Source organism: Gorilla gorilla, chromosome 18, assembly GCF_029281585.2.
Source record: "Gorilla gorilla gorilla isolate KB3781 chromosome 18, NHGRI_mGorGor1-v2.1_pri, whole genome shotgun sequence".
Classification (NCBI taxonomy): Eukaryota; Metazoa; Chordata; class Mammalia; order Primates; family Hominidae; genus Gorilla; species Gorilla gorilla.
Genome location: NC_073242.2, coordinates 105,417,617 through 105,435,920, shown reverse-complemented (window position 1 = coordinate 105,435,920; position 18,304 = coordinate 105,417,617). Strand labels below are relative to the sequence as shown.

The following is an 18,304-nucleotide window of genomic DNA, read 5'->3' as shown; positions in this document are numbered from 1 at the left end:
GTAGACTAAGTTTTTACTGTTTTAAACAAATGATGTGCTCAGAGATCAGTTGCTGTTTAAATGGAAATAAAACCTGCATTTTAGGTGTGAGTTTTCTTTTTTAGAGACAGGATCTCACTGTGTCACCCAGGCTGCATTCCAAGTGGCATGATCACAGCTCACTGCAGCCTTGAACTCCTGGGCTCAAGTGATCCTCCCACCTCAGCCTCTCAAGTTGCTAGGACTACAGGTGTATGCCACCATGTCAAATTATTTTGTTTTTTTGTAGAGGTAGGGTCTTGCTATGTCGCCCAGGCTGGCATTTTAGTTTTATTCCTTTTGTGTACTATCCATATAATGTTTTGCACAAAAATCTTTTCCACAAGGCATTTTTGTTTTACAAGAAAATCCATAACATTTGGCCAGCTTTGTCAACACGTAATATATAAGGCGAAATTATTCCATTTTTCTCCTTGATAAATCACGAAACACATGTATTATCTTGCAAACACATCCTCTTACAATCATAGATAACATTTGACATTTTTAAGGCAGCGGAAGTAAGCATGTATACTAATGTGATCAAAAGGTATTTGTAAATCCTTTCACCCTATTAACTGGACAATCAATAAACAATCAAGACTGGGCATGGTGGCTCACCCCTGTAATCCCAGCACTTTGGGAGTCTGAGGAGGGAGGATCACTTGAGCCCAGGAGTTGGAGACCAGCCTGGCCAACATAGTGAAACCCCATCTGTACAAAAAATAAACAAATTACCTTGGTGTGATGGTGCATACCAGTAGTCTCAGCCACCCATAAGGCTGAGGTAGGAGGATTGTTGGAGCCGAGGAGGTTGAGGCTGCAGTGAGCTGTGATCACACCACTGCACTCCAACCTGGGTGACAGAGTGAGACCCTGTCTCAGATAAATAAATAGTATCAAAATAAGGAGCAAGGATAGTTGTGTGTGTGTGTGTGTGTGTGTATGTGTGTGTAAAAATTATGTTTCATGACTCAATTTTCAAAAGATAATCTTGGCTGGGTGTGGTGGCTCATGCCTGTAATCCTAGCACTTTGAGAGGCCGAGGTGGGAGGATCCCTTGAGGCCTGGCGTTTGAAATGAGCCTGGACAACATAGTGAGACCCTGTTTCTAAAAAATAAAAAAATAGCTGGGCTGGTAGCATGCACCCGTCATCCCAGCTACTCAGGAAGCTAAGGCAGGAGGATTGCTTGAGCCCAGGAGTTTGAGGCTGCAATGAGCTGTGATCAGACCACTGCACTCCAGTTTAGGTGACAGAGTGAGACCCTATCTCTTAAAAAAAAAAAAAATAAAATAAATATATATGTATATATATAAAATTATGCTTAAACATTATATATTCAAAGGTTATTCATTAATATTAGTTCAAGGTCTTAAAATTAAAGATTTTGAAATTATAATTTAAGTTGATATTATAACACAGAAGCAAAAGTTTATATTAACAGTTTGTTAGAGAAATATTAAACGTATTTACCTTGATACTGTAATGGAATAGCTAAGTTGTTCTTTTTTTTTTGAGACAAGATCTTGCTCTGTTACCCAGGCTGGAATGCAATGGCACAGTCACAGCTCACTTCAGGCTTGACCTCCTGGGCTCAAACGATCTTCCCATGTCAGCCTCCAGAGTAGCTGGGACTACAGGTGCAAGCCACAATGCCTGACTAATTTTTGAGGTTTTCTTTAGAGATGGGTCTCCCCATGTTCACCAGGCCGTAGACTCAGCTCTTGTGATCCTTATTATTATAGAAAGTTCAGCCGGGTGCAGTGACTCATACCTGTAGTCCCAGCACTTTGGGAGGCTGAAGCGGGCAGATTGCTTGAACTTAGGAGTTTGAGACCAGCCTGGGCAACATGGCAAAACCCCATCTCTGCAAAAAATGCAGAAAATTAGCCAGGCATGGTAGCAACCACCTGTAGTCCCAGCTACTTGGAAGGCAGAGGTGGGAGAATGGCTCAAGCCCAAGAGGTCGAGGTTGTATTGAGCCAAGATCGTGCCACTGCACTCCAACCTGCCTGAAAAAGGGAGACCATCTCTCAAAAAAGAAAAAAGAAAGTTCATAAGAGCAAACATTTTTTTAAAAGCATCAGTTGTTTTCATTCATTCGATTTAATGTAATTTTTATATTTTAATAATTTTAAATATTTTGTGGAAATGATAACTCCTGTAATTCATATAAATAGTTACATAATTTAGGAAGTTTAAGTTAATTAAGCTTTCCATGAGAAAATAAACCCAAGGCTTATTTAAGTTAGAATAGTATGTTAAAAATCAATATTTATACTGTGATAAAGTCAGGAAAACACATAGATATTTATAAATCCAAATTATCAAACTACATAGTCTGATTTCTCCAGGGATTCATCTTCATTAGAACATTACCTGAACTTTTTTCTTCCCTTTTTCTTTTTTTTTGGAGATGGAGTCTCGCTCTGAGACATTACCTGAACTTTTTTCTTTTCTTTTTTTTTTTTTTTTTTGAGATGGAGTCTCTCTCTGTCATCCAGGCTAGAGTGTTGTGGCACAATCTCAGCTCACTGCAACCTCCTCCTCCTGGATTCAAATGATTCTCCTGCCTCAGCTGCCCTAGTAGCTGGGATAACAGGTATGTGCCACCACACTTGGCTAGCTTTTGTATTTTTGGTAGAGACAGAGTTTCACCATGTTGGCCAGGCTGGTCTCGAACTCCTGACCTCAGGTGATCTACCCACCTTGACCTTCCAAAGTAGTGGGGTTACAGGAGTGAGCCAGCGTTCCTGGCAGAACTTTTTTCTGTGTTTATATATTAATTAAAAAAAACTTTCATAAAGTTTGTTTCAAGGTACTGGAATTTTTTTCCATTTTTCTTTATTTGATTTTTGTGTTTTGTTTTTACCATGTTGTCAAGCTTCTTATTTTATATTCTACCATTCCCAGCCATTAATTTAACTCACTGCTGATTTTTCCCTGAGGTACACCTTCAGCAAGGATTTGAGACTTTTTTGTTTTGTTTTGTTTTTTGTTTTACTGTTTCCATTTTTTAAAAAGAAATTTATGGGTAACTAGTAGGTGTATATATGTATGGGGTACATGAGATATTTTGATACAGGCATATAATGAGTAACAATCACATTAGGGCAAATTGGGTATCCATCACCTCAAGCATTTATCATTTTTTTCTGTTATAAACATTCTAATCATACCCTTTCAGTTGTTCTTAAATGTACAATAAATTATTGTTGACTATAATCACCCTGTTGTGTTGTCAAATACTGGCTCTTTTTCATTCTGCCTAACTATATTTTTCTACCCATTAACCATCCCCACTTCTGGCTTCCCCTGCTCTACCCCACTACGCTTCCCAGCCTCTGGTAACCATCATTCTGCTCTCTATCTTCATGAGTTCAATTGTTTTAATTTTTAGCTCCCACAAATGAGTGAGAACATGCAAAGTTTATTTTTCTGTGCCTGGCTTGTTTCACTGAACATAATGTCCTCTAGTTCCTTCCATGTTGTTGTAAATGATAGGATTGCATTCTTTTTCATGGATGAATAGTACTCCATTGTGTATATGCACTACATTTTCTTTTCCGTTTGTCTGTTGATGAACATTTAGGTTGCTTCTAGACCTTGGCTATTGTGAGTAATACTGCAATAAATACGGGCATGCAGATGTCTCTTCGCTATACTGGTTTCTTTTCTTTGGGGTGTATACCTAGCAGTGGGGTTGCTGGATCATATGATAGTTCTATTCTTTGTTTTTTGAGGAATCACCATACTGTTCTCCATAGTGGCCGTACTAATTTACATTCCTACCAACAGTGTATGAGAATTCCCTTTTCTCCACATCCTTGCCAGCATTCATTATTGCCTGTCTTTTGGATAACAGCCATTTTAATCGGTGTGAGATGATATCTCATTGTAGTTTTGATTTGCATTTCTCTGATGATCAATGATGTTGAGCATCTTTTCATATACTGTTTGCCATTTGTATGTCTTCTTTTGAGAGATGTCTGTTCAGCCGGGCGCGGTGGCTCACACCTATAATCCCAGCACTTTGGGAGGCCGAGGCGGGTGGATCACGAGGTCAGGAGATCAAGATCATCCTGGCTAACACAGTGAAACCCCGTCTCTACTAAAAATACAAAAAAATTAGCTGGGCTTGGTGGCGGGCGCCTGTAGTCCCAGCTATTCGGAAGGCTGAGGCAGGAGAATGGCATGAACCCGGGAGGCCGAGCTTGCCGTGAGCAGAGATGGCACCACTGCACTCCAGCCTGGGCGACAGAGCGAGACTCCGTCTCAAGAGAAGAAAAGAAAAGAGAGATGTCTGTTCAGATCTTTTGCCCATGTTTTAATTGGATTATTGGATTTTTTTCCTATTGAGTTGTTTGAGATCCTTATATATTCTGGTTATTAATCCCTTGTCACATAGATAGTTTGCAGATCATTTCTCCCATTCTGTGTGTTGTCTCTTTTATTTTTTTTGAGACAGAGTCTCGCCCTGTCATCCAGGCTGGAGTGCAGTGGTGTGATCTCAGCTCACTGCAGCCTCCACCTCCTGGGTTCAAGCGATTCTTGTGCCTCAGCTTCCTGAGTAGCTGGGATTACAGATGCACACCACCACACCCGGCTTATTTTTGTATTTTCTTTTTTCAATTGAGACAGGGTTTCACCATGGTGGCCAGGCTGGTCTCGAACTCCTGACCTCAAGTGATCTGCCCGCCTTGGCCTCCCAAAGTGCTGGGATTACAGGCATGAGCCAGTGCACCCATTTCATTGGAGTATTTTAACATAAAACTAAGGATAATTGCATAACTTCTTTCAGTGTAGCTATCCCACATAAGGTAAATCTGGCCTTACAAGAACAGGGAAAAAAGCTGGGCGCAGTGGCTCATACCTGTAATCTCAGCACTTTGGGAGGTTTAGGCAAGCAGATCACTTGAGCCCAGGAGTTCAAGACCAGCCTGCGCAACATAGGGAGATGTCGTCTCTATAGAAAAATAAAAAAAATTAGCCGGGTGTGGTGGTGTGCCCTTGTAGTCCCATCTACTCACAAGGCTGCTGAGGCAGGAAGATCACTTGAACTGGGGAGGTCAAGGCTACAGTGAGCCATAATCCTGTCACTATACTTCAGCCTGGGCTACAAAGTGAGATTCTGTCTTCTGTCTCAAAAAAAAAAAAAAAACCTGGGTGCAGTGGCTCACACCTGTAATCCCAGCACTTTGGGAGGCCGGGGTGAGTGGATCACGATGTCAAGAGATCGAGATAATCCTGGCCAACATGGTGAAACCCTGTCTCTACTAAAAATACAAAAATTAGCTGGGCGTGGTGGTGCATGCCTATAGTTCCAGCTACTCGGGAGGCTGAGGCAGGAGATTCACTTGAACTTGGGAGGCGGAGGCTGCAGTGAGCCGAGATCGTGCCACTGCACTCCAGCCTGGCAACAGAGCAAGACTCCGTCTCAAAAAAAAAAAAAAAAAAAAAAAGAAAGAATAAAGAAAAGGGGAAAAAAAGGAATCCTTGATACTTTCCTCTTCAAGTCCAGCATCTGGTTCTTTAAATACACATCTCATGTCACATGGAAATGATCTTTTAAAAAAAACAGCCATGGAGTAGTTTCTCTTGCTGCCACCAAGTGTGTCCCTTGGACTGAAAATGAGAAAGCTGAGGTGTGTGTGTGTGTTTTAAAGAGCAGCAAATCTAAAACATCAGAAGTTTATTAGAAGTTTTATTTTTTTATTTTCTTCCTGGAAATTTTTTTTTTTTTTTTTTTTTTTTTTGAGATGGAGTCTCGCTCTATTGCCCAGGCTGGAGTGCAGTGGCACGGTCTCATCTCACTGCAACCTCCACCTCCCGGGTTCAAGCAATTCTCCTGCTTCAGCCTCGCAAGTAGCTGGGACTCCAGGCGTGTGCCACCATGCCTGGCTAATTTGTGTATTTTTAGTAGAGTTGGGGTTTTGCCGTGTTGGCCAGGGTGGTCTTTAACTCCTGACCTTAGGTGATCTGCCTACCTGAGCTTCCCAAGTGCTGGGATTATAGGTGTGAGCCACCGTGCCTGGCTTCTTCCTAGAAATTCTTGAGTTTTCTCATTGTATGTTTAGCTACTTGATTATTAGTCTTCATAGTGAATCAAAACAGAGATGCCATTAAATTTAACAGTTATACCATCTAAACTTTTCAATCTAAATCATTAATTTTTTTTTGGAAATAGGCAAAATTATGCTAACACTTCTGCTCAGAAATGATTGCATTCACCTCTTCCCACGTACTCAATGGAGGAACCTCATCCAGCCCTCAGGCAGGCTGGGGAACTAAGCAGGATTTTACAGCTGGGTGTCTGCCCGTTCATATGTGCTGTGCTCTGTAATACTTGTTCATTCATATTGTGCATTAAGTAGAGGAACAGCTTCTAAGATTTATTAACACCTCATTGTTGGCACGTAGAATGCTCCCTTGCATTCCAGCTTGGCTCATTTGTATATTTCTTTGGGATATCCTCATTTTCTTTTGAGAGGAGGAAAAGTCACCCACTTCGAACTCTAGATTTTTCAGAAGGTTATGAAACCCCAGACAAGTCATTTCCATTTCCACTCAGGCTTATTCACAAAATTATTAACCAAACCAAGCAAAACCTTTGGAAAGTCTCTTCTTTTGCTCTGAAACAATGTAAAACCAGTTTTAAAACATTTTGATATTTTAAAGTTTAGTAAGAGATTTTTGGGCCTGAATATATATCCCTATACTTTGTTAAGTCTCTAAAAGTTTTGAAACAGAGAAGGCCAGTGTGAGAGTACACGTGTGGATCATCCCCTTCTACAGAAAAGTTATGATTATTAAAGGCCATTATCAAAACTGGTTTCTTTTGTAAGAAGGAGGAAAGTGCTTCTTAAATCTGTGGCTTGTTGGCCATCCTCACTTTGGGGAAATTTTCAACCATTATTCTGTCTGCAAATATTACTTCTGTTCCATCCCTTCTCTTTCCTTTCCTCTGGAACAATAATTATACATCAGCTGGGCGCGGTGGCTCACGCCTATAATCCTAGCACTCTGGGAGGCCGAGGTGGGCAGATCACCTGAGGTCAGGAGTTCAAGACCAGCCTGGCCATGGTGAAACCCCGTCTCTACTAAAAATACAAAAAATTAGCCAGGCGTGGTGGTGCGTGCCTGTAATCCCAGCTACTTGGGAGGCTGAGGCAGGAGAATCGCTTGAACCTGGGAGGCGGAGGTTGCAGTGAGCCGAGATCACACCATTGTATTCCAGCCTGGGCAACAAGAGCAAAACTCCCTCTCAAAAAAAAAAAAAAAAAAATTATTAGACTTTTTCACTGTTTTCCATATAGTCTGATATACTTTTTTTTTTTTTATTAAAAACATTTTTTTTGAGACAGGATCGTGCTGTGTTGCCCACACTGGAGTGCAGTGGTATGATCATAGCTCACTGTAACCTTGAACCCCTTGACTCAATCAGTCCTCCCACTTCAGCCTCCCAATCAGGTACGTGAGGAGACGGGGTCTTGCTTTGTTGCCCAGGCTGATCTTGAACTCCTGGCCTCAAGTGATCCACCTACCTTAGCCTCCCAAAGCACTGAGATTATAGGCATGAGCCACTGTACCAGCATTGAAAACCTGTGAAATATAACATATGCAGAGTTGCATATAACTGCCCACACATGGTATCAGACAGTTCCGTGACACTGAAGAGCTACCTCGTGTTATTCCTTTGCACTCATACCCTTTCCTACCCCTAACCTCTGGCAACCACTTGTCTGTTCCCCGTCACTATAATTTGGTCTTTCTGAGAATGCTTTTTTTTTTTTTTTTTTTTTTTTTGAGATGGAGTCTTGTTCTGTTGCCCAGGCTAGAGTGCAGTGTTGCCATCTTGGCTCACTACAACCTCTGCCTCCCGGGTTCAAGCAATTCTTGTGCCTCAGCCTCCTGAGTAGCTGGGACTACAAGTGTGTGCCACCATGCTCAGCTAATTTTTGTATTTTTGGTAGAGATGGGGTTTCGCCATGTTGGCCAGGCTGGTCTTGAACTCCTGACCTCAAGTGATCTGCCTACCTTGGCCTCCCAAAGTGCTGGGATTACAGGCATGAGCCACCACACCCGGACTAGTATATAACCTTTTAAGGTTGTCTTTTTTTCATTCAACGTAATGCCTTTAAGAGTCATCTAAGTTGTTTTAAAAATTAATAATTCATAGACTTTTTAGTACTGAGTAGTATTCCACATATGTATATGCCACCATTAATTTTCTGTTGACTCATTTAAGGACATTTGGACCATTTTTGGTTTTTGGTGATTGTGAATAGAGCCGCTATAAACATTCATGTATGGGTTTTTGTGTGAACAGATATTTTCAATTTTCTAGGGCAGTTATGTAGGAGTGGTATTGCTGGGTCATATGGTATGTGTACTTTTAACTTTATAGGAAATTGCCAAAGTAGCCGGGAGTGGTAGTTCATACCTGTAATCCCAGCACTTTGGGAGGCCGAGGTGGGAGGATTGCCTGAGCTCAGGAGTTCGAGACCAGCCCGGGCAACATGGCAAGATCCCATCTCTATTAAAAAAAGAAATTGCCATAGCGATTTCCAGAGTGATTGCTGTCATCTATTTTTGAAAAAAATTCCTAAACTTAAACAGTTCCGAGTTTCACTCTTGGCTTTCCTGCCTTTGTGACAGATGCTGGAGTTCTAAGCGTATGTGCCTCTCACGTTAGAAGCATAGGTGTCTCTAAGGTAGTTTGTGTGGCTCACTTTGTGTGTTCTCTACAATTTCAAGAACTGCACCTCAGATGTTGGAGGATGACAGCGGGTGTGGACTTGAATGGATTGGCTCCTAGGTTTTCACACAGCTGCCTTTTTTCTTTGTGACCTTGCACATTATGTCATTTCTTTATATAGCCTCTACATTTGAAAAAGAGATTAATAACATATATGGTTGTTACAAAGATTAAATGGGAAAAAAAAAGTTCTGAATATATGTCTGAAATGTAATGAGTAGTCAGGACACTTCAGCTCTTGTTGTTAAATTAGCTGCAAGATGTAAACGTGATACAAAATCAAACACGTCACTTCTAATTTTCAGCTCTAAAGGTCATTTCATAATCAAGCCTGTTGACAGTGACCTGCCGCGTTTAGTGGTCCTCATAAAGTCCAGAAATTCTCCTGTAATGTTTTAGAAACAGAAAGGGAGGTTTCTTTGTGTCTCTGTCACAGTGCATGGTTGTAGGAGCTGAACTAAAAATATGCTGTTGAAGTGTAACTTTAGACGACCAGAAGCAATGAGTTCAAAGGCTGTGCTTATTTCAGTAGAATTTTTTAATGGCATTTATTTCACAAATGATCTTGCTTGCTCTCTTCTAGTTCTGGGATTACCGCCAGCCTCGGAAATACCTCAATATTCTTCCTTGCCAGGTGCCTGTCTGGAAGGCCAGATACACAGTGAGTGAGCCACCCTGCCTCTTGATAAGAAACTTCTTTTTGAGTGTTCCAAAAACAAGGAGCCCGGGGACATTTTCTCTTATTTTCTTTGTGAGGTGATTTTCTCTTTCTCTGTTGGTTTAGTGGTGGGACAAACGTGATAATGATGGCTTAAATGCTTTTAACTATTTAAAATTTTATTCTTGGCCGGGCACAGTGGCTCACACCTGGATCCCCTGAGGTCAGGAGTTCGAGACCATCCTGGCCATGGTGAAACCCCGTCTCTACTAAAAATACAAAAATTAGCCAGGTGTGGTGGCATATGCCTGTAGTCCCAGCTACTTGGGAGGCTGAGGCAGGAGAATCGCTTGAACCCGGGAGGCAGAGCTTGCAGTAAGCTGAGATTGCCCCACTGCACTCCAGCCTGGGTGACAGAGCGAGACTCCATCTCCAAAAAAAAATAAATAAATAAAATAAAATAAATTTATTCTTGGAGTGTTGGGTAAGTATCTACATCAGAATTGCTGATCAAAGCTCCACAGAGAAGCTAGGCCATGTAAAGATACTCACTAATGGTAGGGCCGGCGGCATGGTAGATGGAGGAGAGGGTCAGGAGGCTTGAGGTCTGTGAATTGTGGTGGAAGGAACTCTGGCTTTAAATTCAGAAGACCTGGGCTGGGGGCCATGCTCTGTCATTTAATACTGGTGTGGCCTTGGGCAAGCCATTTGATGTTTTTGAGCAGAAATTTCCTTTACTGTAGAATATGAATAGTAATTTTTACTATGCCCTCCTTTTTTTAAATTGTGATAAAATCCACCATTTTAAAGTATACAATTCTGTAGTTCACAAGCTGACTTTCTTTTGAAATAACTTTTATGAATGTGCTTTTTAAACCATTAAATGCTACAAATAGAGTGGGTAGGCTCTTATCAACCTTCTAGTAATTTTCCATTGCTACACAGGTGAGAGATAATGTATTTCCTTTAATGTCAATCTGAAAGCTAGCACAGGGATGGATAAAGCTACCTTTATACATTGGGCTGTCACCATGGAGCATTGTGGAGCATAAAAGGTAATTTGGGTATTAAGTTGGTTTTGTACCTGGGATCGCTTGCCAAGAAATCAGACACTCTTCTTAGGAATTGAAATACTTTTCTGGATTAATATGTTTGCTTTAAAAAATAAACAGAAAAGTCCAAGAGTGCTACCAGGAGGGGTGGTGAAGATAAATGTGCTCTTTGGTGACTGTGGTTTATTCCTTAAATAACAGAGTCTAATTATCAACTGAATGGAACCCTTAGCTACCTAGTAGATTGGGTTTTGCCAAGTAAAACATGTCAGTCCTGAAGCGAGCAAGTTTTCCTTTGAGCAGTTGCAGTGCCGGGGGGGCGGGAAGGTGATGCTTCATGTGGATGGCGTGTTTCTGGTGTATTTCCACGTGGCAAGAATTAGGTCTGCTGCTCCAGGGATTTTCCCTGTCAGCCCTGCATGCTCATTCTGGGAAAGCACTCAGTAACTCTTGAGTGGTAACTCATGGAGAGTAGCTAGGATGTGAAACAGTGTGTTTCAGTGCATAGCAATCAGTACCATTTGCTTATTTTAGAATTTTCAAAGTTCTTCAAGCGCTTGCCTCAGCCTGAGTTTTTACGTGCTGTGGTCCCTTCCATAAGCAAAGAGAAAAGTAGACGCGATGTGCAGCCTATGGTGTTTGGGAAAAATTTCTCCAGATGAGTTGGGGCCTTCCATTATCTAATTTATTTTACTTAGGAAGAATTCCAGGTTTGGAAACTCAACACTCAGCTGATTCTCCCTGAAATAATCTAATCACCTGCTTTTCCCTTCCCTGCCTTAGCCTTTCAGCAATGGATTGGTCACCGTGATGGTTCCCCAGCTGCGGAGGGAAAACAGCCTTCTCCTGTGGAATGTCTTTGACTTGAACACCCCAGTCCACACCTTCGTGGGGCATGATGATGTGGTGCTGGAGTTCCAGTGGAGGAAGCAGAAGGAAGGTGAGTGGGAGAGGCCTGCTGCCCACATTCCTTCTGAGCTCTGGTGACAGCAGTGCCAGTCAGTGTTGCCATGGAGTCCAGTAAAGAAGACATAGAGAGAGCTGGGCTTTAGGAACCAGAGAGCCAGGGCTGTTGCCGCCTTTCGTCATAGGTGAGTAAAGGGACTATATAAGGCTGCTGTTCCTCTTCCAAATTCTGTCCTCTTCCACAATTGTCAGCTTAGACTCTCTTGCTTGGAAGAGATCTGCTCCAGTAAGAGACGGAAGATAGAGATTTGCTGTTGGATTGTTTCTGGGACTGAAAGACTCTGGGCTCAGAAGTCCAGGGCATTTGCCCCTTGCCACTCTGTTGATGAGGGAGACCCAAGGTGGTCTTTAGTACTGCCTACTACATACCCTCAGTTGTCTTCACAAGCATGTAGTGCTGTTTTACCTCCCACCCCTCTGAAGATAGATTGGGCTGATAGACTTGCTTTGATCATGACACATGAGCAGAAGTGATGTGGTCCCTCCTGGGTTGAAAGGTTAGGGGCTTTTGTGCAGTTAAACGCCCTCTTTGCCTCTGCCACATCAGTTGGCAAAGCTCAAGATGGAGTTGCTTCCAGCACATCCTGGCACGAGGATGAGGCGGAGATGCAGAGCAAGCAGGAAATGTAAGCCACTGAGGTGTTGGGGTGGTTTGTTATTGCAGCTTCATCATCCAGCCCTCACTCATGCAGGGCCCTAGTGTAATGGGAGTCAGGAGGCCGCAGCCTCAGTTTCTCCATCAGCTCACCATGCAGGTTTAGGTACAGCCTGTCTTTTCTTGAGATTGTTTTGCCATGATCTCTAAGTGTTTGACAGAATACAAGTTTATTTGTTGGAGTTTTCATATTGCACATGGGAAGCCAGGCAGGTGGAGTGATGTGACTTGTCCAGGGTCACAGGAAAGGTCTCTAGTGGACCTGGGATTAGAGCAGTCATCTTCTGTCTCAGCTTGTTTGTGACTCTCATAAACTTCTTCCAGGATATTTATTAAAGATACTCTTTTGATCATCCTGTTAACTTTCCTATCCATATTTCCAAAATCTCTCTTGCTTCTAGAAACATGAGGCTGCCTGGTGTTTATCCCACCAATTGCATGCGTAGGTTTTGGCTTTGAAGTTAATCTCTTGCATTTTGCCATAGAAAACAGATGATGTGGCTGGGCACGGTGGCTCACATCTATAATCCCAGCACTTTGGGAGGCCGAGGCGGGTGGATAACTTGAGGTCAGGAGTTTGAGACCAACCTGGCCAGCATGGTGAAACCCCATCTCTACTAAAAATACAAAAAAAAATTAGCCAGGCATGGTGGTGCATGCCTGTAGTCCCAGCTACCTGGGAGGCTGAGGCAGGAGAATGGCTTGAACTGGCAGGTGGAGGTTGCACTGAGCTGAGATCGCGCCATTGCACTCCAGCCTGGGAAACAGCAAGACTCCGTCTCAAAAAAAAAAAAAAGAAAAGAAAACAGATGATGTGATTTCCTCTCTCCAGTGGGGAGGGGTTGACCGGTAGTTTTGGATGGAAGTAAAGTTTTTAGGAACTCATTGTTAGTTACGCATGTTGTCTTTAAGCTGGTGGGTGAGTTGTGTAAATTGGAACTGCCTGGCCAGTAGCAAAATTTTGAGTACGAGTTACTATTTAACTTTTTTTTTGTTTTAACTCTGAAAGAGGGAAATAATAAAGACTGGGGCCTACTTGAGGACGGAGGGTGGGAGCGGGAGAGGATCAGAAAAAAATAACTATTGGGTACTAGGCTTAGTACCTGGGTGATGAAATAATCTGTACAACAAACCCCCGTGACAGGAGTTTGCCTTTATAACAAACCTGCACATGAACCCCTGAAGCTAAAATGAAAGTTCAAATTAAAAAAAAATTTTTTTTTACTGTGAAATATATCATGTATTTGAAAATTATATGGAACATGTATAGTGTAACAAATAATTATAAAGTGAAAATCTATGTAATTGCCATGCAGGTCAAGAAAGAAAACGATGCCAAGAGCCCCGAAGCTACCTGGTCACCATCCCCTCCCTTCCCTGAGAGTAGTGACTCCTCTAATGCTTATGATAGCCATTGCTGGATTTTTCCTTTGTGGTTTCACTGCCTATTTTTGAATCCCTAAAAGTAGTTTAGGTTTGCCTGTTTCTGAACCTTTTACAAATTTAATTATTATGCATGTGTTTTTATGCAGATGTTCCTTATGATGGGGTTATGTCCCGATAAACCCATTGTAAGTTGAAAATATCATAAGTAGAAAATGTATTTTAGGCCAGGCACAGTGGCTTACACCTGTAATCTCAGTACTTTGGGAGGCTGAGGTGGGCGGATCACTTGAGGCCAGGAGTTCTGGCCAACATGGCAAAATCCCATCTCTACTGAAAATACAAAAATGAGCCAGGTGTGGCAGTGCATGCCTGTAGTCCCAGCTACTTCGGAGGCTGAGGCAGGAGAATCTCTTGAACCCAGGAGGCAGAGGTTTCAGTGAGCTGAGATTGTGCCACTGCACTCCAGCCTGGAGACAGATCGAGACTGTCTCAAAAGAAAAAAAAAAAAAGAAAATATATTTTACCCACCTAACCCGCTGAACATCATAGCTTAAGTAGCCTACCTTCAACATGCTCAGAACACTTCCATCAGCCTACGTTTGGGCTAAATCCTCTAATACAAAGTCTATTTTATAAAAAAAAGTGTTGAATATCTCATATACTTTATTGAATACTGTGCATTATGTTAAAATTGTGACAGTTTCATGCCATCATAAAGTCAAAAAATTGTAAGTTGAACCATTGTAAATTGGGAACCATCTGTATTTTACTTCTTTCTCAACTGAAGGTTGTTCCAGTTTACTTTTACTGCCATGTCTTCGACATCAATTTTTTTTTTTTTTTTTTTTTTTTTTTGAGATAGGGTCTCGCTCTGTCACCCAGGCTAGCGTGCAGGCACGAACATGGCTCACTGCAGCCTCGACCTCCTGGGCTCGAGCAGTGCTTCCACCTCAGCCACCTGAGTAGCTGGCACTACAGGAGTGTGCCACCATGCCAGCTAATTTTTTGTATTTTTGTAGAGATGAGTTTCACCATGTTGCCCAGGCTGGTAGTCATCAATTTTTATTGGACTACTTCATGCTTTGATTTTCACTGTGGGGAAGGATTTCTCAAAGAGGTAGGAAGCGAGTCAGGATATTGTGGCCAGGGGACAAGGATGCCTCTTGAGGGAAGCAGTAGTCCTTGGTTTTAGGTGTTGCTGATAGATCAAAATGTAGAGTAAGAGAAAAGCATTTAACTGACCAAATAGGAAGCCATATAATCATTAAGAAAGGAGTTCCAGGCCAGGTGCAGTGGCTCACGCCAGTAATCCCAGCACTTTGGGAGGCCAAGGCAGGTTGATCACTTGAGGCCAGGAGTTTGAGACCAGCCTGGCCAACATGATGAAACCCCATCTCTACCAAAATATATTAAAAAAAAAAAAATTAGCCAGGTGTGGTGGCACGTGCCTGTAATCTCAGCCACCCGGGAGGCTGAGGCAGGAGAATTGCCTGAACCAGGAGGCGCAGGTTGTTGCAGTGAGCTCAGATTGCATCACTGCGCTCCAGCTTGAGTGACAAAGTGAGACCCTATCTCAAAATACAAAAAATTAAAAAAAAAAAAAAGGCGTTCCAAGAGCAAATTGAGGAGAGAAGCCAGATCATAGGGTGGCATGAACAGGGGCAGCAGGAACCGGTTTTAGTGAATGAAGTAAACCTCAAAGGCAAGGCGTAGAATTAGCCAGTTGGGAGAGGCTGCTGCCCTCTCTGTTGGAAGGCAGGGAGAAGATACAAGGGAGCCGGGGAAGCAAAGGGCCCCTTGGGACCAGCGGGGGAGGCACAGATCGAGGGGTTGAGTTAATTTATAACATTTAGAAAGGAATTAGGCATACCTTTTGGTCAAAGTCAGGGGCATGAAGAGAAGCCAGATGTAGGGTCAGAAGATTGTTGATGTGGACATGAGGCAAGATGGTGGCACTTGTAACAAGCCGTGGTTCAGAATAGTTGCTGTCTGGCTGGCTGTGCCTAGTGATGTATGAAATATTGAGGAGTGAATTTTTGGTTGAAGGTGGTGACGCAGAGAAGGAACCAATAAGAACTGGCCCTTGTTTTCCTGCCCACTCACCCTGTGACCTTGGACAGATCATATTCTCTTGCCTCAGTTTCCCCATCCATAAAATTAAGAAATTGGATGAAATTATTTCTAAATTCTTTGCTCTCTGAAGGTGGCCATGAAGGAGATTCTAGATACTGCATAATTATCCGCAAATGTCCTGATCTTTCATGAAGTTATTTCATAAAGCACCCTGAACCTTTTCAGGATAATTTCCCTTTGACCAGAGTTAAGATGAAAATATGATTCAGTCAATTAAGTACATTAAGGATTGATTATTCATTTTACAAAGAGATACATCACTTTACCAAAAAATTCTTCTGAATGGTAAGATGCCATGATGCATTTGAAACAACCCGTTTTGCAAAAATGTGTTCATCTCCAGCTCCTCGAGCGCATGTAAAAGGACGAACATTTGCAGAGGTGAAAGTTTAGTGTGACATTAAATCCCAGCATCGCTCTTTACCTGCTAATTTGCCAGTTAGTATTTCACATCATTTAAGTTTCTGCTCAAACGTGATTTCCTTGGGGAGTTCTGTCTAAAAATAGTTCCACCATCAGTCTCTGTCCTCTTATCCTGTGTTATTTTTTATACCAGATGTTTTATCAGATATTTGTCTCTTTCTACCACTGGAATGCGAGATCTATAAAGATAGAAATGATTTTATTCATGCTGTAGTCCCGGTACCTAGAATAGTGCCTGGCATATGAGAGATGTTCAGTAGATGTTTGTTGAATGGATGGATGAATCTCACTCCATTTCAACCTGTAGCAAAATAGACGTTGAATCCAGAAGAATTTCCAGGATTCTTATTTGGTGATTTCTAGGGTCCAAGGACTATCAACTGGTGACGTGGTCCCGGGATCAGACCTTGAGAATGTGGCGGGTGGATTCCCAGATGCAGAGGGTATGTATGCAATGCTATTGTGGAGAAATGTACCTGAATCCACCAAAAAGTGTAAGATTCAGGATTTGCGGAAATTAGAGGTTACAGGATAAACCATTTTTTTTTTTTTTTTTTTTTTGAGAGTGCGTCTCACTCAATCGCCCAGGCTGGAGTGCAGTGGCACGATCTTGGCTCACTGCAACCTCTGCCTCCCGGGTTCAAGCGATTCTCCTGCCTCAGCCTCCTGAGTAGCTGGGATTATAGGTGCCCACCAACACACTCGGCTAATTTTTGTACTTTTAGTAGAGACGGGGTTTCACCAAGTTGGCCAGGTTGGTCTTCAACTCCTGACCTCAAGTGATCCACCTGCCTCAGCCTCCCAAAGTGCTGGGATCACTGGTATGAGCCACCTTCCCCGGCAGGATAGACATTTAATACATACTTACTAGTTGGCTGAGTGGCTGGTGTGTACCACACCAAGGCTTTGAGGTCTTTAAGAACCAACTTCAGTATTCAGCACTTGAAGGCCAGAGAGCCTCTAAATGTCTTTCCCCTCCTTATTCTAGCATAAGATGGTATGGGTAGGTCCCTGAATATGTGCCCTGTGGGTTCATTTCTTTCTCTTCTAAATGGGCTAAGAAGCCTACCCTTGTACGCTGCAAATGCTTGGAGGCTTCTACATCCATCAGCAACAGTGCTTTTATGAAGCTGTTTGTAATTTTTTCCCGATAAACGATATCTGTTTCTTACATGAACCACACACAGTAGTACCTGGCATGAGCTGCTTTGGTGGCCCTTGCTCTGCTCTGCCTTATCACAGGGTTCTGTCCTCTCCTCATTTGATGGCTAAATTTCTTGACAGTGGGAAGGTGTCTTGTATTGGATCTCCCACAGTGCTTGGTACATTGCTTTGCACAGAATGAATAGAAAATACTGGATAAAAATTTCAACACTGCTTAGTATGAAGTCACTCTTGAGCAGTTTGATCAAATCTCATTACCTTATTGCATTTTCAATCTGTTTTTTTCCGAAAGGTACAATTTGCACCAAATGCCTTGAGGTTATGGTTTTTTTTTTTTTTTTTTTTTGAGATGGAGTCTCTCTCTGTTGCCCAGGCTGGAGTGCAGCCACGTGATCTTTGCTCACTGCAACCTCCGCCTCCTGGGTTCAAGTGATTCTCCTGCCTCAGCCTCCCGAGTAGCTGGGAGTATAGGCGTCCGCCACCATGCCTGGCTAATTTTTGTATTTTTAGTAGAGACGGCGTTTCACCCTCTTGGCCAGGCTGGTCTCAAACTCCTAACCTCAGGTGATCCGCCTGCCTCGGCCTCCCAAAGTGCTGGGATTACAGGCATGAGCCACTACGCCTGGCCGGTTATGATATTTTTGCTCCTGGATTAGCTGAATAACTCCATCAAAGCTTGGAGTTTAAATGAATTTTTTTTCTGAGGCTTGCGTAAACTCTGAACATGATGAAAAAATTTCCAGTGTTGAATAATAGAGTCTATTATCCCGGGTGTTTAACCAGGGAGAGTTGGCAACGGGTAAAATCTATTTTGATTATGTCAGCTCTTGGCTGACACATCCCCATCCTTTGCCATTCCCATTTTTAAGTCAGAACTCTTTAATCAGACATGACGATCATTTCCACGGACTTCTCTAGAACTACATCTTCTACCCTTTGTTGCAGCTTTGTGCAAATGACGTATTAGATGGCGTCGATGAGTTCATTGAGAGTATCTCCCTTCTGCCGGAACCCGAGAAGACCCTGCACACTGAAGACACAGATCACCAGCACAATGCAAGCCATGGGGAGGAAGAAGGTAATTTGTCA

General features: G+C 42.5%; 1 protein-coding gene across 3 annotated transcripts in view; it reads left to right on the top strand.

Moving 5' to 3' along the window:
* Positions 1-18,304, top strand: part of WDR59 (WD repeat domain 59) — a 108,414-nt gene that overhangs the window by 47,637 nt on the left and 42,473 nt on the right. For all 3 annotated transcript variants that reach the window (XM_004057983.5, XM_019012434.4, XM_055366570.2), the window contains 4 exons: positions 9,362-9,439; positions 11,272-11,428; positions 16,415-16,494; positions 18,161-18,293. In XM_004057983.5, the coding sequence (XP_004058031.3) occupies positions 9,362-9,439; positions 11,272-11,428; positions 16,415-16,494; positions 18,161-18,293 (448 nt within the window). The remainder of the gene's footprint in view (positions 1-9,361; positions 9,440-11,271; positions 11,429-16,414; positions 16,495-18,160; positions 18,294-18,304) is intronic.